Genomic DNA, 20,849 nt, shown 5'->3' with positions numbered 1-20,849 from the left:
ATACAATTAGAAACTCCATCGCTGACAGATCGATTCTATCAGTCTTCCACTGCATGAACGAATCCCACAATTGCTGCTTTCTCGAATTGCTTGTGTTAGTCTTCAACTACTAATTCCGGCATTCCGCTATCCACAAATATATATTTTTAAAAATATATGTGCATCTAATATATACTGGAATTAACAAACAAAAATTAAGGTGTACAGGTGTGTCGGATATTCGATTTGATTGCTGGAGACAGGTGAGCGAAAAAGCATCCTTTCCGATGGTCTGCACATAGCTACATGCATTGAGAACGAGCAACAAATATTGTACATTCCACAATCCACAGTGCTAAGTGCCACGGCGCCGTCACACGAGTACGGCGAACTGGCTCCACCAGCACCGAGTTGCTACAGAATAAACGCACATATACTCATCATGTGCTCAAACACTCTAATCACAAACTAACCAACAAATCTATCAGTCTTCCATTGCGTGAATGAGTCCACAACGGCACACGGCAGCGTACCAAATATTCTGCCAATATTTACAAGTGTCTGCTGATATCAGTAGTGAAAGTGAAACCCATCCAACAAAAGCTGTACATTTTTTTCCTGGCATCTTTTATTTTTTAGGATTTTCCTGACATGTTATGTTTATGTACATGGCTGCAAGCTAACAACCGAGGCATGCAGCAGCGTATCGCACCAATCTAAATGAACTAGCAGACCATTTTGGAGAACAGATCGTCTAGAGCTGAGTACAGGGGCTGGGCGGCTCGGGGCCTCTCCACCCTCCCAAACAGGATATCGGTTGTGGTCAGGTAAGCGTCGCCGTAGAAACGAAGATTGGTCTCTGATCTGGTTGTCACAATGTTCCCTTCCAGTGAAACCCCAACAAACGCACCTGTTTACAAGTTTTTAGGACATCAAGTGTATTCAGGATAGATTAAGATAGCTTGTCACGAACTTGCTACATTGTACCAATCAGAGGTAAGGAAGTTTTGTTGCTGCATGGATGTCTCAATGTTAACTATGGATAGTACATTATTACCTTACAAAAAATACAGAGGTGAGTCCTTTTTTTTTCCCTTCTTTTTACTAATAAAACATATCCTACTTGACAACATAATCAGAATTGGACCTAAAATGGTGGCAAAATATAAAACCAATGTTCAGATTATTACCTTTGCTGCAGCTGTAGGAGTAGCATATTCCGGAACCTTTTTCGCTGGCCCGAACATCTGCCTCAAAGGCTCTGCCTATTGGCCCTGCTGCAGCACTCAATCCTGCCCCAAGAGAAAGATGAATGCGACTGCTGAATGCCTTAACAGCTTTACGGTCACGAAGCACAATGATAAAATCCGTCAGTTCTCCTCCGATCTGGCATATACAAAGAGGTCACCATGAATGGAAATTTAAGGATCCACACAACAAATGCAGTGAAGCATCCAAATCATTACATAGTTCCAATATCAACTCTTTTCTATAACCTGCCACTCAGTCAAGAGAAGGGCCATAATTTAATGCATTTTCAGACAAGTTTTGCAGGATAGGTATGCTACTTTTTAATGGAAAATGAGCAGATAGTTAGGATCACATTGTAACTTTAGGGACATTTTTGCATAACTACAGCAAAGGAAGGCAAAGGAAAGCTAGGGTTTCTCACCCAGTCAACTAGAAACTATTCTCTCCGTTTCAAAGTATCAGACATATTAGAATTCGAAAAAGGTCAAACTCCATAAACTTTGACCAACAAAAACATAAATTATATGCATGAATTAAAGGTGTATCAATAGATTCACATTTCACGTATCTTTTAATATGAATCAATTTTGTAGCAATTCATAATATATTGTGTGGGTAATGGTCAAAGTCTACTTCTAAACACTTTCCCTAATTCTAATACAAAATGTAAGGAGTAGCTTGTATTCTTCTGTACAACTAACACATAACTAATGTGATGTGCATATTTGTATTGAGTAATGAGGTTCATCTATTTTCTGGTGAAAAAGCAAAAGATAATTTGTCTAAAAAGCTATAGATGCTGTCTGCACACTAACATATATGAGATTTATGGGGCAAATACCTGCACTCCCCATCCCAGTCCAACAGATAAAATTGCTGACGGGGCAGACCATGATCCATCTGATCTGCGAGCAACTACAAGACCAGTGCCAACTTTGTATGTAAGAACTGCACCCGCCTTGGCGACTGTTAGAATTGCAAGTCCCTTTGCTCCCTTGAGAATAGATGATGGGATGGACTTCTCAGGGTTTAACCTAGCAACCTACATATTCCAAAACAGAAACATTTCTCAACTATAGATTATAAGGTTATATCTCTTTGCTGAGTAAAACATCATACATACCTGACAATATTTCTTCATTGTGTTTGTAGCCTTGTATATTTCATACTCCATTGATACACCAACAGGCATGTTCAACCAGCTTCTAGTGCTTGTCCAATCCATGACGTCATGTTTTGCTGGCTGCATGGAGTTGCTATTGTAGTTGATCAATAGGCCCTGAAGTGGATCAAGCCTCTCATAGCAAGCATCACAAACCCTCTGAGGATCACGAATTCTGAATTTCATGGGCATCAAACATCTTCCCTTGGAGCAATCTTTGCAGAATATACCTCCACAGAACCGGCAATGGTGCCTTCCACGAGTCAGAGCTGTGAAAGGCAAGTTGCACTGCAGGCAGGCATTAGCAGAGCTATCTGGCAACCACTCTGGTGGATCCGCTAGCAACACCTCCCTGTATGCACTATATTGCAAAGCATTTGCTTCAAGCAGTGGTGGTGCACTTGGAACACAGACAGATGGGTGCACATCAACGTCGCCATCATTGCCAGATCCAAGAAACGATATATCTGTGCTGAAACTTTGCTGCTGCGATGCATCGTCCTCGCTCTTGTTTGCACCCGTGACGATTGAAACCAGTCCACCTAGAACAGACTTCAGATTGACTTTTGGACTAGCTCGTGTCGGAGTGAACGGATCGTCCCTCGAATCATACTCTGGGAAGTCTGGTTCAAATGATGGCTCATAGAGATAATCCTGAGGCGGGTAGTTGTTTCCAGCAACTACATTGGACAGAGCAGCTCTCTGGTTCTGGCTGGTATCAATTTTTGACAGGGAAGAGTATGCCATCATTTCATCTGGAGTTCCCATGGAATCATCTAGAGGCTATAGTAGAAAAAAGGGACCACCTGCAAGCAAGTGATTGCACGTAAATTGCCAAACATGAGGTGCAAGGAGGGGGGGAAATTGCAACACATCCCTGAGATCTTATCATCACATTTAGAAGCTCATACTGTCATTTGTTTGTTATATACTCTAGCTATCTTGTGTGAAGTTCGCAAGCAATCATTTTAGACATTTTAAGCACAGCAATATCTGATGTCCAAACTGTCGTTACCTAAAATTCAAGTTATTCTTTTCAAAAAAAATTCAAGTTATATTCCGTTTTTGACACAAAGCATTGGAATTGAGCCATGAGCTGGCAATGCTATCTGTATACGCCAAGAAACCAAAAGGGATCCAACTGAAACTAATCCCAGATGCACAACACAACCGCACAGCATCAAGTATTCCCTAAAAAGATATGACTACGGGCGTGATCACCCAAAGTGCGTGGACCCTAACCTCTACATACAGATACGAGATTGAGACGACAGCAATTGCAGAACCCTAGATGGGGCAGACAAGCAGGCCGGCCGATCACCCAGCGTGGCGAGATAATCGAGTTAACAGAGCAGCGATCGATTCAAGCGCGGACACGACGGATCGAGCCCCAACAAAACCAGAGCGATCGGACGGCGCGGCGGGGGAGCCAGCTAACACCGTCTTCACACGTAGGACAAAGCGAGTAAGATGAACAGCGGGGCTTACGCGTGCTTGGATCGGACGGGCGCCGGTGCGATCGTCTCCCGGCGGCCGCCTTGGCGTCGGGGGTTGTCTCGTTTGTTTCTTTCGCCGGCAACGGCAGGGAGGAAGGGAAGATCAAGAGATGGGGACTCGGAGGAAGCAAGGCAAGGTTATCGACCGGCTTTTTGCTGCCAGTTAATTTGGGGATAAGTTATCGCCTTAGCGGGCTTTGGGTTTCGTAGTTCTTCCTATCGGATCCGTGAGACGAAGGAAGAAGGATCCAAGCTGGCAGTTAGCTCAGCCTCAAGCGCGTTACGTGGGGCCCACCTCGGAGACGCTGACGCCGTGTATCGCGTTTGATGGCCCGATTACGTTTGCTGCCGAGCTGGGCCAATACATGGGCTTGATTGGGCTGCCTACCCTTTTTCTAGTTGCCTGATGCCCGCTGGTAAATATTTTCGGAGCTGCTACAAACCATTGCACAGTTCATACCTGGGCCTGTTCGCTTCAGCTTATAAGCCGGCTGAAAAGCTGAAACGGCTGATTTATTGTGAGAGGAAAACACTGTTTGGTGGCTGATAAGCCAGTTGAATAAGCTGAAGCGAACAGGGGAGGATCTGGAGGAAGAGTGAGATATTGCACCAATCGAGAAAAAGTTGTGAGTTCGTCCTTTACAACAAACACGTCCATACAAGTTACTGGTACCAGTGGATATTCACCTTCCAGCTGTGTGAATGCAAAGGTCCATACAGTAGATGCAATGTGTGAAAACACCAATCAAAGGGTCTTGCCGTCTTGCAACAGGCAGGCTTTATGTTGCCATTCCAAGGACAAGGAGGGAGTCATCTGATATGAACAATAATCACTTTTCCGTAAGAGGAGAATAGCAGACTGTCGAGAATATTTCGTAATGGATAGGGAAAACAAGAGCAGATGAAATCTCTACTGATGGGTTCTGTACTTCTGTTATGAGGAAAGACACCAAATAGAGGGCACAAAATGCATTGAAATTCAACAGAAGAATAGCTCATCACAGCAGGACATGTTTTTGCATCCATCAATCAGATTTCATATGCAACGTGCAACTCAACCACTATGCAAATATTCAGATTGACCACTCTATAGCCTATAATCAAATCAAAATGCACTGCGATTTTATTATTTGCAATTTCGTGTGTCTAATGAGTGCCCAAGGAAACCAGGGATACACAGACAAGGATGTGCTAATTCATACTGGAAAACAGAGTTTGCTTTCTCATGATGTCAAAACTCAAAAGATCCTATGGAACAACAGGGTGAAGATAATTCCTTATACAATTTAAGATGATCATAGAACTTCAGAGCTAGCAATTACCATAGTGCCAAAACTAGTTCAACCATATCAAAGAGTGGTGCACATCATTTATCCATCTCCCAGATAATGCCACCATCCTCTGCACGCAGCAACTAATAAGGCAAGGAATATTTGCAAAATACACAAGCAACACAAGTTTTTTAAACTTAGTGCTACTGTAAATCCTTAAGAAAATAGAATGAACGGTATGTCCTGCCATGTACCTTTGATCTTTTTGTTTATCCACACCTCAAGTAGCATTCCTGCACCAACACCAGCAGCGCACACGGCACCGTAGATTGCCAATGCAGAAGGCAAAGATCGCCGAGGTAGAAAATAACACTCAGGGACTTGCCTGATCTTCTTTGGAAGGCGCTTTTTGATGACCGGCTGGCTAGATTCAGTGGTAACTGCACCGCCCACTGTCTTCCAGTCCACATTCTTCAGCATATCTTTCAAGTCCTCACTAGCCATTTGGAAACTGTACATGCAAAAATGCTTATAGAATAGTAAAAAAGAGCACACCGTCACTCTAATAATTGAATATTACCATCTAAAAATATCCTAAAACAATTGACAAAATCAGTAGAGAAAATGTTACGACTAGTATCACATTTGCTACCTCCAGGCTCCAGGCGGATAGTAACTCTAGGAAGAATAATGTCAGCTATAGCACCTTCAGAAACAGTTCTCTCTTTTTTTTCCTCAACCATTACATTAAATCTGTATGTAACCAGGATTGCCTATTCGTCACGCCTCAGTACATGTCAATCTTGGCAATATAGAGAACTACAGAACAAGTAGGAATGTAGGATCACTGTGGCATCATTCCAGTGCAAGGGAACGTATATACAGAACCAATACTCTACACGATTGGTCCAATCCTGTCTCATTTTTCCAAAATCGATCAAAGACCCTAGCAACTGAAGCTGCTAATGGTCCCAAAACCGGACCAAAGCCACACCGAACTTCTCTGCGAAATAACGTCAACCTCGGACAGCCCCACCCCACCAATCACCCTCCTAAATCCAAATCAAACCAATCTAGATGCACGGTTAAACCAAAACAAACCATACCACGATGAAACCAGAACCCAGTTAGGCAAGGGCCAGGTCAAAGACGCTGTGCCTTGGATGTGAAAAAATAGCTGTTTTGATTCCTGACCTGGGTGGAGTGGACGCCGTAGACCGGGACAATGGAATGGCGCCTGACAGGAGAGTCGGCTATTAGGGTCGCAGGTCCTGATGTGGGGTGAGCGGGCGGGCGGACTGACCGTGCAGCAAGCGGCGTCTCGGGGGGTCGCCGTGGGTTGGATAGGTCGGCGACGCCCAACGGCGGCGGGGGCTCCAGCGGTCCAGCCTCCCCTCCCCCGGCGTTGGCTTGACGACTTGCGGCTGATGGGCTGAGTGATAGAGAATCGGGCGGGGCCTCGTCACTGTATCGCAAGCCCGGCAACAGCCCATTAGTTGCTGCAGGAGGCCCACCGCCCAAGCCAGCTAAATATTGGTGAAACCATAAAATAGGTTTTTTGCATATATCAACATTAATGTAGTGACAAGCCTTATCTCTATCGAGGTGAAACAGTATTTCAAGTATGCACGTATGCTTCACTAGAACAGTTCTAAAAATATTTTAAAGATGTACACTATGATTTATATCTCATTTTCATATTTTGAAAAGGATGCGTACAAGGTGAAGCTAGCCACACAAGCCACCGAGGTCATCATTCTTTCACAACGAGATCAATAACTTAATTAATAATGGTGAACAATAACTTTTCGCTGGCTTTATAGAATTTCATCGGGGGTGCTTGACCCCGACGACAAAGGCTAGCTCCGCCCCTGAATGCATATGTTAACCTTTTAATTGCCAATATTTGGAAGTGTATCAACCCAAAGTCAAATCTAGCATCAACATCTCATTTTAGTATTAGCAGAGGAGTGTTTATATGTGTTTATCAGTATCGTTCTTATGCATATGCATCCTAATAAATCAAAATCTTTTTTATGCTATTGTCAAACGTAGAAGTTTTTCGTCTTATTTCTTTAAAGCATATTGTATCTTCAAAGCTTATTGCATGTATAGCTTCTTTCATTTGTATCAAATGTAAACACAGTGAAAACTCATGCTTTTATACCAGAACATGTAAACAAAATCTGAAGACAGGAAGACACCACCTGTTTCGTCGCCCAAAAAACCAAAAGCCTTTTTTTTTGACACGCAAAAAAAAACTGAAAGGAAAAACCGTAGAAGATCCCCCAGCTAGGGTTTTTATCCCAAACGTGCCGGACCATATAAAAGCTCAGAGCCTCAGCCCCTCGCGACCTCCCGCGCCGCCACCTCCCGCACCCGTGCCGCCTCTTCTCCCCTTTGCTCCGGCTACCTCGCGCAAGGTGCACGGGCCCGAAACCCTAACACCAGCGGTGACGATGGCGGCGGCACCGGCAGGCGGCGCCGCGCGGGCGCTTTCCCAGAAGGAGCTGGACATCCAGATGATGCTCGCCGCCGACGTCCACCTCGGCACCAAGAACTGCGACTTCCAGATGGAGCGCTACGTCTTCAAGCGCCGCACCGACGGTATCAATCCAATCCTCTCGAGTCTACCCAATTTTTTACATCGAATGCGCGTCGATATTTTAGTTATAATAGATCTGTTCATGATGTCTTCTATTTGGATCTTGTCATGCTGCGATGCGTTCAATTCAGAAATATTGATGCGCATGCCATTCTAGTTGGTAATTTTGCCATTGGTAGCAGTGTGTCGTCATCTAGAAGCATTTCTCCAGTATTACGTGTTTCAGATGGTAGTCATCATCTTAGATCTCAAGGCTTGTCTAGCGTTACTGCGTGAGGATTTGGAGGGTTACTGGGGTGAATGTGATCTCCATGTGTGTAAGGTCTAGCTGCAACATAAAAATGCTTGTCAATCTGATCTCATAACGTGAGCTGTGGGTTCATAGATTTTATCAAAATTGAAGGATCAATTGACTGATATTGAACATCATGGTCTATATGTTGGCAAGGACATCTAGTAGTATTGTGCTAACTCCAGTTGATTACCATTTAACAATTTTCTTTGTCACTTTACCATTGAGCAAGTTAACTCCATTCTATATGCTGTCGTGTTTGTTCAATGCAATTTTCTCTGTCACCATGGTGAGCTGCAAGTTAACAAGAGGGCTTTTCGATACTATCCATCAGGTATTTACATTATTAACCTTGGCAAGACCTGGGAGAAACTTCAGTTGGCCGCGAGGGTGATCGTTGCAATTGAGAACCCCCAGGACATCATCGTGCAGTCTGCTAGGCCTTATGGCCAGAGGGCTGTCCTCAAGTTTGCGCAGTACACTGGTGCTCATGCCATTGCTGGCAGGCACACTCCTGGTACATTCACCAACCAGTTGCAAACCTCTTTCAGTGAGCCGCGTCTTCTTATCCTGACTGACCCCAGGACTGATCATCAGGTGAATTTTTATCTGTTAAAATATTGTATGTCAGTTTGTCAACTCAGAACAATCTTAAATCTTCTTTGTTGAACTGTGTACAGCCCATTAAGGAGTCTGCACTTGGAAACATCCCCACAATTGCCTTCTGCGACACTGACTCGCCTATGCGCTACGTTGATATCGGCATCCCCGCCAATAACAAGGGGAAGCAGAGCATTGGCTGTTTGTTCTGGCTACTTGCCAGGATGGTTCTCCAAATGCGTGGTACAATTCTCCCAGGACACAAGTGGGATATCATGGTAAACTTACATAGTCTAAACTAGTACCCCTCCTGCTAATGTTTGGCTTGTAGAAATAAGGTATTTCCTTCACCATGTGATCGTGCTTCTTATTTCTCTTTTGCAGGTTGATCTGTTTTTCTACAGAGACCCAGAGGAAGCAAAGGAGCAGGAGGAAGAAGAGGCTCTGGTTGCTCCTGACTACGGCGCAGTTGCTGAATATACTGCCCCAGGGACTGACAACTGGGGTGGTGATTGGGGGGCTGGTGATGCTGCAGCTCCACCTGCTGCCATTCCAGCACCAACTGGTGCCGACTGGACTGCTGCTCCAGGTCAAATTATTCTTCTTTCGTAACAATATAATTTGGTTAGATGTATGCATGCCTAAGATGAGCTGTTCTAGTCTTGCTCAATAGTGTTTTGTTAGGATACATTTTTTTCTTTGATATTACCGGTGATTCAGTGCTGTACCTTATGCATATGTTTTTAAGTGGCTTGCTACTGGGTCTAAGTGGGAAGCTGACACCAGCTGAGCTTTCATGTTTCTATGGGGTAGCTCAAGGTTTAATCTACATTTGCTCGTTTCTTTATTTTCCATGCTCACTTAAATTCTTGTTTCATGGAGTCATGTAAAATTGTATACCTTAACTGGGCCAATGAGTAATGTTGCTATGTAGAATTCCCTCATTTAGCCTGTTGTCTATTTTGTTCACAGATGTTGACATTGTTAACTGCTTACCTGTGGTTTGATCTGTTATAGTAGCCTTACAAGTACTGCTATCATTTTTCTGAATTGCAGCTCCTCCAACTGATGGTGTCTGGGATGCAGCTGCTGCCCCACCGCCTGCAGCCGCCGCCCCTGGATGGGAACAAGGCGCTGCCCCTGTCGCGACACCCACTCCTAACTGGGGGTAGAAGAGTAATCACACACGCCTGATGAGCCAAACTGCTGAAGGCTGAGTTACTTGTGATCAGGATTTGTTGGTAGACACTGGTTGAGTAGCTTGAATTTTTCACAGTAATGAGTTAGATGCAAATCAAAATTTTGTGTTATTGACTCTGCTGGGACAGCGAGTGAACCGGCCCTTTTTTGTTACCTCAAATGGATAGCACTATTTTAAGCGCATTTTGAAAACTGTATGTCGTTCATTGCAGCAAAATGTTTCACCTGCTCGCTGACTGTATCTCAGAATCTCTGAATTGTCATTGTCGAAATGTATGTGGACATGCCGACATGGCGCATAAGATTTGTTGAATAGGCTGTGGACTGCACTTGTAGCTATCAAGCTATGTACAGCCTCACAGCATGGCCCGGATCCGGTCGCCGTCGGTCTGGACGTGAAGCCTTGTGACCTCCGCTACGCTCCGGCAGCCGCAGAGCGCCATGGCCAGCTCCAGCTCCCTGTTCAGCATCTCGATCACGTGCCTCGCCCCGGCCTCCCCGCGCGCCGCCAGCCCGAAGAACACCGGCCTCCCCACCTGCATGCAATTCGTCGTCAGAATTTGCCACGGTTTCCCTTCCGAAACAGGCAGTGACCACGAGTTTATTGCCCGGCGAGGGAGCGTACCATGACTGCCTTGGCGCCGAGCGCCAGCGCCTTGAACACGTCGGTGCCCCGCCGGATCCCGCCGTCCACCAGCACCGGCACGGCCCCCGCCACCGCCTTAACCACCTCTTCAAGCACGGTGATGGTGGGCGGCGCGTAGTCCAGCTGCCGCGCGCCGTGGTTGGACACGATCACGCCGGCCACCCCGGCCTCCACGGCCTTCCTGGCTGTCCAAACGCCGCCGCAGAGTCAGAAAGTTCAGCGACCATAACAGTACTCCATCCAATTCATCACGGGTATTATGGCAGTTGTTAACTTGTTAATTCATTACCGTCCTCGGCGGTGACGATGCCCTTGAGCAGGATCGGCAGGCTGGTGATGGACTTGAGCCATTCCACGTCCTGCAACCACAGTTCACCGAACAAAGCACACAGCATCAACCACTCGCCACTCAATTGCCAGCAGGACTACTACTACTACTACGTCCGGCCCATCACGCCATTGTCGCCGGTACAGGCGATTCAAGGCCGCTGTAGGCCTGGAGCCAAGTACTGACGCATGCAAGCAGAAATGGCAGGACGTGCCCATAGGGCAGGAGCAGGACGCCGGTAGGCCACCGCCATTTCAGTGTATCCGGCGTACAGCCCTGATGCCTGATGCGGACGCGTCCTTTGCATCCCGTAACTGTTCCATTATTCCATATGCTATGGAATTAAAGAAAATTTATGGCACGGCCACCGGTTGCTTGCGCTGTGTTATTTGCACTTGCACATACCTTCCATGACAAAGATGGATCCAGCGTCTCGCGTGCGAATCGTTCAAACTTGGAGCCACCTTCCTGACGATGGAGATGACAAGATGATGGTTCAGTCTTTCAGATGAAGGAACGTCCACTGTGAACAAACTCTTGTAGTTCTGAATCTGGGACTGGATCAACCAAGTGTCTCACTCACAGCGCCAACATCATCATCGAGTGACATTAAACCTTCAAGGTTTGGCGACAGTGGGAAAACCATCCTGCATCAACAATCAGTGCAGTTACAGAGTAGGGCCCTACAGAGTATCACAACAGAAAAGGAAAGGGAAATTTTTGCATCGTTGTGATGTTGAAGCTATTGAGATGCTCTACGTAAATGTGTTTAGGATTTATGATATGGCATGGGAAGATAGTACCTTATCAAAATTTAACCTTCTGGAGCAATAGGTTAGCAAAATGAAATTTTATGATTTGCAAAAGAACAAATTTCGGCTGAATGTTCAGGAAAATTTGGTAACAGAACTAATAGTACTGTACTTGTTTCGGATGTCAGCCTCACGCCGACCAAGCACAGGTGTGTCAACTGTCAAGACAATTGCCTTGAATCCTAAACTCTCAGCCCGCCGTACCAACGTTGCCGAAACATCCCTTCTCCTGTACACCTATAAGGTACACAATGAAAAAATTCAGACGTCAGGTACCTGCAAAGAAAAGATGAATTTACCTGAAGATCAATGTCAAGGCATCGATCATCATACATATAGCTGATAAAAGCGAACGGCATCGCAACTGGCCGCAACCTCCTCGATTTTGCAGCTGGATCCGAAGGAAAGCACCTGTACGTATGACAGATATGAACATGTGTAACAATGTACAGAAGGTATAATGTTGAGCACATCATCAGATGACCCATAAAAACAGATTCAGTAATTACCATTATGGTGTTACATGCTGCTGCAGCTCTTGCTGTGGCCACCTCCCCTGAAATGAACATTTAGAGAAGAGTTGTGGAGATTGCACCAGCCCTTGGATGACATATTTTATCATTTAAAAAATAGGTGACTAGATTTTTTTTTTGGTACCTTCTGGATTTGCTAATTTGTGTGCCCCTGTTGGGGCGACAATTATCGGCGATGGCATATCATATCCTAGTAAGCTTGTTGACATGTCTATCTTGCTGACATCCACAAGGACCCGTGGCCTTAACCTGTGAAATCCATGCCAAAAAGGTCAGGTCCTACTTCTTAGCGAGGTACAAAATTAGTGATGTGGTGAACAATACAGAATTCTTCCATATGCTGCAATGTTCTCTCTCAATGTGTACTCATCCTCTGCACCCCCATTCATGTAATCATAGTGCATCTTTGGTAGTGCTTTCTTGGCGAGTTCTTGATACTCCCGGACATTGACTGGTAGATTATACTCCATTCCTGCTACATTAATTTGTTAAAAATGTCATTCTGATGCTAAAAGTATCGCAGTAGTTTAGATGATTTAGAAACATATATAACCAACAAGATCTTCCTTGTCTCAAATCCTTTCATTTTGGATACACAGCGAAACTTTATGATATATATATGCTTCAAAAGCTACACATTCTTATAGGCGTTTTAGATCTGCCCTTTCTTTTGGAATGGACTGTTACCATTTTACGTTGTTCCTGTTCAAACTGGTAAAATGGTAACAGAAGTTTACAATATTATTTTCCTCTAGAAGTTTACAACACTAAGTTAAGTAGATCGATCTGAAGTTTACCTTACGAATTTCTTCTAGAAGTCAAAATGGTAAAATCTACGTAAAATAGAAGTCTCAGCTGTTCAAACTGGAGAAGTTTACAATACTAATTTCTCCTCTAGAAGTTTACAACACTAAGTTAAGTAGATCGATCTGAAGTTTACCTTACGAATTTCTTCTAGAAGTCAAAATGGTAAAATCTACGTAAAATAGAAGTCTCAGCTGTTCAAACTGGAGAAGTTTACAATACTAATTTCCTCTAGAAGTCAAAATGGTAACAGAAGCTTACAATTGGGCATCAGAAGAAGATTTAAGACAATTAAACAACTGGTCCAAAACCAATAGAAATCAATTTAATCCAAAAAGCTTTGAGACATGTATTCTTCGAATAATACTAAACCTTTCAGACATCTCATATATCTAAGCTTGGACCAATCCACAAGCAGATCAATGCAACTCCACACAACAACTGAAAGGTTTATTTTTCTGACAAAACACAACTGAAACGTGTCCCACCGAATTCAAGATAACCCCCAAATTGGCGTAACGAGCTAACGGCGGATAGACATGGGGGGCTGTACAAAATTGCCAGGACCTCTAGTACTGCAATCCCTTCTGTGGCACACAGTTGGGGAGCATTCAAGATTTGCAGCAGCATCTAACATGCCCATCCCCTCCACCTAAAGTTCCACAGAGATCATGAACAAATAAAAAAGCATACTGGGATTCTGCACATGATGGAAACAGGAAACTGGAAGCAAATTCCTCGTAGAGAGATTGAATTGAAGAAGGAACAGTGAGAAGCAGCAGCTGCAGCACCATACCTCTTGGGACTTGGAGGCGAGGTCGAGTAGGAAGAACAGCTAACGAGGATGCCAGAAAGATGAGCGAAGAGCAGCTTCAAGGGTTAGTCCTCCCCTCCTCTTTGTGATGTCGTCAAAAGTTCGGGTAGATGTCAATATCAACATTTCATATCATGGTGCTCCGAGCACCAACTCAGTGGCCCCATCGACGAAATGCGCAAGAAAAATGTGGAAAGAGGGGAAAATAATAATTTAAAGAAGGATTGACATTTGATATTTTTGCTTCACAATATTCTTTTTTTTGAAATAATTGCTTCACAATATTCTCATGTATTCCAGAAGTGGACCCCAAGATACGTTGACCAAGTTCTTTTTTTGAACTAACACGTTGACCAAGTTCTCACAGAACACATATAGCTTAATCCAGCACAGATTTTTGGTAACCGTCGTTTTGATATTGGCAATGCACAATGGCTTATTTTTGACTTATTTTTGGAGCGATCAATCAATGTCAGATGGGCTCTCATTGCAACACCCACCGGAGGACGGACACTGACTGCCATCTAGGCAGTCCGTCGTCCGTTCATGGCTCCATGTATCAACCTTGTTCACAAGCTCACAGCAGCGCCCTGATCCGGTCGCCCTCGGTCAGGACGTGCCGCCTGGTGACCTCCGCGACGCTCCGGCAGCCGCAGAGCGCCATGGCCAGCTCCAGCTCCCGGTTCAGCATCTCGATGACGTGCCTCGCCCCGGCCTCCCCTCGCGCCGCCAGCCCGTAGAACACCGGCCTCCCCACCTGCATGCAATTCCTCGTCAGAATTTGACACGGTGAAAGCAGGCAGTGGCTACGAGTCATTGCTCGGCGTGGGCGCGTACCATGACTGCCTTGGCGCCGAGCGCTAGCGCCTTGAACACGTCGGTGCCCCGCCGGATCCCGCCGTCCACCAGCACCGGCACGGCGCCCGCCACCGCCTTAACCACCTCTTCGAGCGCGGAGATGGTGGCCGGCGCGTAGTCCAGCTGCCGCGCGCCGTGGTTGGACACGATCACGCCGGCCGCACCAACCTCCACGGCCTTCCTGGCTGTGCAACCGCCGCCGCAGAGCCAGAGAGTTCTTTTTTTTCAGTGACCATACCAAATTACCAGTGCTCCGATTCAGCACTGCGTCAACAATCCAAAACTGAAATTGTGGTTGTTCATTACCGTCCTCGGCGGTGACGATGCCCTTGAGCAGGATCGGCAGGCTGGTAATGGATTTGAGCCACTCCACGTCCTGCAAACCACAATTCAGCGAACAAAGTACAAACACACAGCATCAACCACTCGCCACTCAATTGCCTGCGTGCAGGACTACTACGTCTGGCCCATCACGCCATTATCGCCGGTACAGGAGATTCAAGGCCGCTGTAGCCAAGTACTGATGCATGCAATTCTAAGGGCAGTACGTGTCCATGGGGCAGGAGCAGGACCCCGGTAGGCCACTGCCATTTCTATACCAGCATGCCATATTAAGAGCCATGCACTGTTCTTGGAGCAGGTTTTCAGTATCCCACGTACAGCCAGCCCTGATGCCTGATGCGGATCCGTCCTTTGCATCCCATAACTGTTCTATATGCGGGGCAAGTATTGTGGATGCCGTGGCACATGCTATGGAATCCAAGATTTAAGGAATTTATGGCACGGCTGCCGATTGAGCTGTGTTCTTTGTACCTACCTTCCATGACAATGATGGATCTAGCGTCTCATGTGCGAATCGTTCCAGATTGGAGCCGCCTTCCTGATGATCGTAAGACGATAATGGTTCAGTCTTCCAGAAGGAAAAGTATTTCATCTACAAGACTACAATCAACAGATTCCTGTACTGTTCTTTTTGTACAGCAATTTGCAAAAGCTAACATTTCACTTACGGTGTCAAGATCATCATCAAATGACATCAGACCCTCAAGGTTTTCCAACCGTGGAGCAATCATCCTGCATCAACAATCAGCTCGGTTACAGAACAACACAATAAAGGGAAAATTTTGTAATACTCTCATCTTCAAGCTGTTAAATTGCTCTACATAAATATATTGATGATCTAAGATACGGCATGGGAAGGCAGTAGCTTATCAAAATTTAACCTTCTGTAGCGATAGGCTACCACAATGAAACTGTGATTTTTAAAAGAGCATATTTCGAATGAATGTTCAGGAAAATTCAGTAAGATAACCAGCATTGTGTACTTGTTTCTGATGTCAGCTTCACGCCTTCCGAGCACAGGCGTGTCAACTGTCAAAACAATTGCCTTAAATCCTAAACTCTCAGCCCGCCGCACCAATGTTGCTGAAACATCCCTTCTCTTGTACACCTGATGTACACAAAAAAGTTTCAGAAACCAGATAGCTGCAGAAAGAGGAATTTACTCAAAGAATATCAACGTCAAGATATCATACATATAACTGATAAAAGCGAATGGCGTCACAACTGGAGGCAACCTCCTCGATTTTGCAGCTGGATGAAAAGGAAAGCACCTGTTTCACATATATGAAATTTTTTAACAATCCACGGAGGACATAAAGATGAGAAGTACATCATAATCAGTAGTTACCATTATGGTGTCACATGCTGCTGCTGCTCTCGCTGTGGCCACCTCCCCTGAAATGAACATTTAACCAAGAGTTATGGAGATAGCACCAGTCCTTAGACAATATAACTTATGATTTAAAACTTGGTTTGACTTAAGTTTTTGTACCTTCTGGATTTGCTAATTTGTGTGATCCTGTTGGAGCGACCATTATTGGCGATGGCATATTATATCCTAATAAGGTTGTAGACATGTCTATCTTGCTGACATCTATAAGAACCCTTGGCCGTAACCTGTGGGATCCACACCAAAAGGTCAGGTCCTACTTCTTAATGGGCTTTAAAATTATTGGTGTGGTGAATAGTACAGAATTCTTCCATATGCCGCAATATTCTCCCTCAGTGTGTACTCATCCTCTGCTCCCCCATTAATATAATCATAGTGCATCTTTGGTAGTGCTTTCTTGGCGAGCACTTGATACTCCCGGACATTGACTGGTAGATTATCCTCCATTTCTGCTACATTAAATTGTTAAAAGGCCATTGAGGAATCAGGATGCTGCAAATATCTCTGTTACGCTTATACAGAAAATTTAGAAATATAATCCACAAGTTGTTCCTTTTTCAGTACAGGCCCCCAACATTTCATTTTGGTTGCATATCAAAAGTTTGGCATACTTGTATCAAACTATAGTAGTATAGGGATTTTAGATCTTGCCTTTTACTTGGAATCAACAGTTAGCATTTTGTGTTGTTCCTCAATGTAAAATTTGTTCCAAACCAGTACATACCCTAGAGTTAAGCGAAGTAGACTAGTCTGAAATCTACAATATTGCTTTTCTCTAAGGGTACATAATAGGTCAAGGGCAAACCCTACATGGGCATACGATAAAGATTTAAGACAACCAAATAAGTGTGGCCAAACTACTATACTTGAAGAAAATGCAAGATTCCCACTTCCTTATCTTTATCAACTTTACTAGTACCCAAAAAAACCCTTTAAGAGACACTAGGACATTTTCATTTAACTGAAACATTTGAACCCTCCTGGAAATGCAAATTTAAGACAATAACAAACTGACAGGCATATACAAAACACCTCAACAAGTACCATTTTCAGCCATCAGATGTAGAAAGACATACTACCGATTGATATATACGTGGTTTCAATGAAGACAGTACATTCTAATTTGCAGTTTTAAGAGTAGTATCCAACTAGTGTTTTTTACCGCAAAAAATAACTACTGCAACTCATACCTTTTGTCGCGACTCTGGCTAGAGCTAGACACAACCAAGCACAGACAACAAAAGGCAGCAAAATGGATATCCACTCTTGAGTAGTTGAGCTGTAACCAACAGTGGGCAATAAAAGGGAAACAAGCAAAATGACTCTGAAATCACTGTTCAGATCTAGTTCCGGTGCTACTCATCTCAACTGAAAGAGAATCCCATCTCTTCAGTTCTTCATCATACTTCACAGACATGGGCACTGGCATGCTAAATACAGTCTTTGATATTTTGATATATACAATATATGTACATACTTAGCAAGGGAATAGTCCCATTTTCATAAGAGCTGTCCCCCAGTCCCCACGTAAATAATAAGATGGATAACATGTGTTAAGCTTGCTGAGAAGTAGTGGTACCGGGAACACAAAATTCCAGTTTTATTTTTCATCATTCAAGCGTCGACATGAACAGAAGGATTTTAGCTGAAGAAATTCTGGAACCTACTCTTTCTGAACTTTGAATATTCTCCTCTCAATCTTGAAGGCCCAATTACACAGTTAGAGTAAGCTAATTCAGACCTAGTTGAAATTCATGTGATTACTACAGTTTCACACGACATCTGTTCTTCGAAAAATACTAAAGCTTTCAGACATCTCATATATCCAAGTTAGGATCAAACATACTGCTATATATCCTGCTGCAAAGGCTAAAACACTGATATAATTAGAAACGACTTCTCATCTTTTTTTGAGACCGAAACGACTTAGCATCTGCAGGACTGCAAAGGCTAAATAAGCTGATACAGTTAGAAAGGAGTAAGGGACTAAGCGTCTGCAGGATCAGATCGTCCCATTTGATCACTCATCCTAATAGTAGTCAGGTGACTCAGGTCCGAAGTGGTAAATTGAAGCGGCGCTTATTAGAAGACCAAGAAGGTCAGTAGAAGTCCACAACACACCTGAAAGGTATTTTTTCTGACGAAACACAACTGAACGGTGCCCCACTGAATTCAAGATAAGCCCCGAATCGGGGGAACGGCGGATAGAGATGCAGACTGTATAAAATCGGCAGGCCCTCTAGTATGGCAATCCCTTTTATTGCTTACAGTTGGGGAGCATTCAAGATTTGCAGCAGCATCTAACATGGCCATCCCCTCCACCTAGGGTTCCACAAAAATCAAGAAGATGCACGCAGGGATTCTCCACATGGTTGAAACAGGAATTCGAGAGCGAAAAACCTCATACATGAGTGAATTGAAGAAGCAACAGTGACTCGGTGAACCGCGGCACCATACCTCTTGGGACTTGGAGGAGGAGGTCGGCAGGAAGGACTGCTATCAAGGATGGCGGAAAGATGAGTGGAAGGCAGCTGCTTCAGAGGCTAGTCCTCTGTCCTTGCCTTCTGGCTTCTCGTGTGATCTGTGATGTCAGAAGCTCCGGTAGAGGACAAGGCCAGTGCTGGCCACATCGTGATCCTGCACTCTGAATCAAATTGACAGTCATTTTTCAGCTACCGGTCAAATATTTTAAGTGCAGTGCTTGGAAATTGGCGACATCACTCTCCAAGAATGCCAAACCTCTTATGTGACAAGGATGGTTTTGCAAGGTCCAAGTTGCCTGATTTTTGTCAAATCTGAATCAATTCTAGCTGAATAACCAGCATTCTCAATGGGCTAGATTGCAGATATTAAGTAGATCATGTGTCTGTCACTAGTTGACAAATTTCTTGCGAAATTGGTAATGCTGATTTCGTATGCCTGCCATTCATTACACTGAACTTTAAGAAACATCTGTCCTTTGAACGTGAAAGCAATAGGGATTGCGTATAATGCGTGGGATAATAGGTTGATTAGGGTATACAATATGTACAAATATATAGACAACCCTTAGTGAGGTTTATAAAAAACACAACCGACCAAGGGATAAGACTGACCATCCTAATCCATCTAGGGCACGGCAGGGAGCTGGCCTGAGCCTGGCGCACAGCCAGAGCCCATGTACACGCATAGCACATACAACACATGCACATCTTCTAACACGCCCTGCAGTCTGATCGTCGGCAGCTTGAACGTTCAGACTGAACCTGAACTCCGTGAACACCGAAGAAGGCAGGCCTTTGGTGAGAATGTCGGCGTATTGAGAGCTCGTCGGAACATGAAGAACGCGAACATCACCAGTAGCAACGCACTTACGAACAAAGTGGAGATCAATCTCCACGTGTTTTGTGCGCTGATGCTGAACGGGGTTCGAAGACATGTAGACAGTGCTGATGTTATCGCAATAAACCAAGACGGTGCGACGCAGAGGAACATGCAGCTCAACTAGAAGTTGGCGCAACCAGAAGACCTCAGCAACGGCATTGGCAACCGCTCGATACTCAGCCTCGATACTCGAGCGAGAGACTGCAGTCTGTCGCTTTGAAGATTAGGAGACCAAGTTGTCGCCCAAAAACAATGCATACCCAGAAGTGGACTTCCGGGTGTCTGAGCAACCAGCCCAATCAGCGTCGGAGTAAACTAGCAAATTCGACTGAGCAGAGGGCTGAAGATGCAAACCCAAGTGAAGAGTGCCACGAATATACCGTAGAATGCACTTTAAGGCGGCAAGATGTGACTCACGAGGATCATGCATGTGTAGACAAATCTGCTGAACCGCATAAGCAATGTCGGGACGAGTGAAGGTGAGATACTGTAGAGCACCAGCGAGGCTCCGAAAATCAATCCCATTGACAAGAGGGGCACCATCAGTAGCAGACAGCTTCGAATTTGTATCAACTAGTGTGGAACAAGACTTGCAATCAGTCATACCAGCACGCTCCAGAATCTCCAACATAAACTGACGCTAAGAGAGAAGAAGGCCATTACCAGACCGCTAAACATGCATACCCAGAAAATGATGAAGTTCACCAAGATCCTTCATCGAAAACTCCCGCTGTAAGGCACCAATAATGCGACGAAGAAGAGGTGTTGAAGACGCCGTGAGGACTATATCATCCACATAAAGGAGAAGATAGACCATGTCGTCGTCGTGGTGGTACACAAATAGGGAAGTGTCGGTCTTAGCTTCCACAAAGCTGAGCTGCAGTAGGTGAGAGGCAAAGTGATTGTACCAAGCACGAGGAGCCTGCTTAATCCATACAGAGAGCGATTCGGCCGACCAACATGATCAGGACGGGTGGTATCCTCAAAGCCAACAGGCTGAGCACAGTAGATTGTCTCTGAAAGCGTCCCGTGAAGAAAAGCATTCTTCACATCCAACTGATGAATTGGCCAATGACAAGAGAGAGCTAGGGACAACACTATAC

The 20,849-nt window shown here is 44.8% G+C and overlaps 5 protein-coding genes across 11 annotated transcripts; 1 reads left to right on the top strand and 4 right to left on the bottom strand.

The window, feature by feature from the left end:
* Positions 1–448: 448 nt before the first annotated feature.
* On the bottom strand, positions 449–4,058 carry LOC117844643 (uncharacterized). Its single transcript, XM_034725378.2, has 5 exons — positions 3,881–4,058; positions 2,354–3,198; positions 2,072–2,272; positions 1,170–1,365; positions 449–889 (listed from the first exon to the last, which is right to left on the bottom strand). The coding sequence occupies exons 2-5, from the start codon at positions 3,158–3,160 to the stop codon at positions 705–707; spliced, it is 1,389 nt and encodes a 462-aa protein (XP_034581269.1). The 5' UTR covers positions 3,161–3,198; positions 3,881–4,058; the 3' UTR covers positions 449–704.
* A 416-nt stretch (positions 4,059–4,474) lies between these two features.
* Positions 4,475–6,669, bottom strand: LOC117844645 (uncharacterized). Its single transcript, XM_034725380.2, has 5 exons — positions 6,463–6,669; positions 6,354–6,396; positions 5,414–5,670; positions 5,211–5,289; positions 4,475–4,702 (listed from the first exon to the last, which is right to left on the bottom strand). Exons 1-4 carry the CDS (start codon positions 6,650–6,652, stop codon positions 5,255–5,257), a joined length of 525 nt encoding a protein of 174 aa, XP_034581271.2. The 5' UTR covers positions 6,653–6,669; the 3' UTR covers positions 4,475–4,702; positions 5,211–5,254.
* An 835-nt stretch (positions 6,670–7,504) lies between these two features.
* Positions 7,505–10,039, top strand: LOC117843373 (small ribosomal subunit protein uS2y). Its single transcript, XM_034723953.2, has 5 exons — positions 7,505–7,766; positions 8,391–8,653; positions 8,737–8,934; positions 9,041–9,245; positions 9,713–10,039. The coding sequence occupies exons 1-5, from the start codon at positions 7,619–7,621 to the stop codon at positions 9,826–9,828; spliced, it is 930 nt and encodes a 309-aa protein (XP_034579844.1). The 5' UTR covers positions 7,505–7,618; the 3' UTR covers positions 9,829–10,039.
* Positions 10,040–13,936, bottom strand: LOC117843372 (peroxisomal (S)-2-hydroxy-acid oxidase GLO4). Of its 3 annotated transcripts, none has more exons than XM_034723952.2 (11): positions 13,776–13,936; positions 12,500–12,647; positions 12,300–12,424; positions 12,152–12,198; positions 12,018–12,053; positions 11,755–11,879; positions 11,414–11,477; positions 11,236–11,298; positions 10,792–10,861; positions 10,482–10,687; positions 10,040–10,392 (listed from the first exon to the last, which is right to left on the bottom strand). In XM_034723952.2, exons 2-11 carry the CDS (start codon positions 12,643–12,645, stop codon positions 10,213–10,215), a joined length of 1,062 nt encoding a protein of 353 aa, XP_034579843.1. In that variant the 5' UTR covers positions 12,646–12,647; positions 13,776–13,936; the 3' UTR covers positions 10,040–10,212. The 3 variants fall into 3 exon arrangements, with proteins under 3 accessions (XP_034579843.1, XP_034579841.1, XP_034579842.1); XM_034723950.2 differs by having other exon boundaries at positions 11,976–12,053; positions 13,776–13,935; XM_034723951.2 differs by having other exon boundaries at positions 11,976–12,053; positions 12,500–12,650; positions 13,776–13,927.
* Positions 13,937–14,108: 172 nt separating this feature from the next.
* LOC117843371 (peroxisomal (S)-2-hydroxy-acid oxidase GLO4) lies at positions 14,109–19,036 on the bottom strand. 5 transcript variants are annotated; one of them, XM_072291628.1, is made up of 12 exons: positions 18,791–19,036; positions 18,505–18,705; positions 16,685–16,832; positions 16,486–16,610; positions 16,342–16,388; positions 16,187–16,264; positions 15,977–16,101; positions 15,662–15,725; positions 15,469–15,531; positions 14,958–15,027; positions 14,631–14,836; positions 14,109–14,550 (listed from the first exon to the last, which is right to left on the bottom strand). In XM_072291628.1, the coding sequence occupies exons 3-12, from the start codon at positions 16,828–16,830 to the stop codon at positions 14,371–14,373; spliced, it is 1,104 nt and encodes a 367-aa protein (XP_072147729.1). In that variant the 5' UTR covers positions 16,831–16,832; positions 18,505–18,705; positions 18,791–19,036; the 3' UTR covers positions 14,109–14,370. The 5 variants fall into 5 exon arrangements, with proteins under 5 accessions (XP_072147729.1, XP_072147731.1, XP_072147732.1 ...); XM_072291630.1 differs by having other exon boundaries at positions 18,841–19,036; XM_072291631.1 differs by lacking the exon at positions 18,505–18,705.
* Between the last annotated feature and the right edge of the window lie 1,813 nt (positions 19,037–20,849).

The sequence above is a fragment of the Setaria viridis genome, chromosome 2 (genome assembly GCF_005286985.2).
Source record: "Setaria viridis chromosome 2, Setaria_viridis_v4.0, whole genome shotgun sequence".
Taxonomy (NCBI): domain Eukaryota; kingdom Viridiplantae; phylum Streptophyta; class Magnoliopsida; order Poales; family Poaceae; genus Setaria; species Setaria viridis.
The sequence above is the reverse complement of the archived record's forward strand: the minus strand, read 5'-3'. Positions and strand labels throughout refer to the sequence as shown.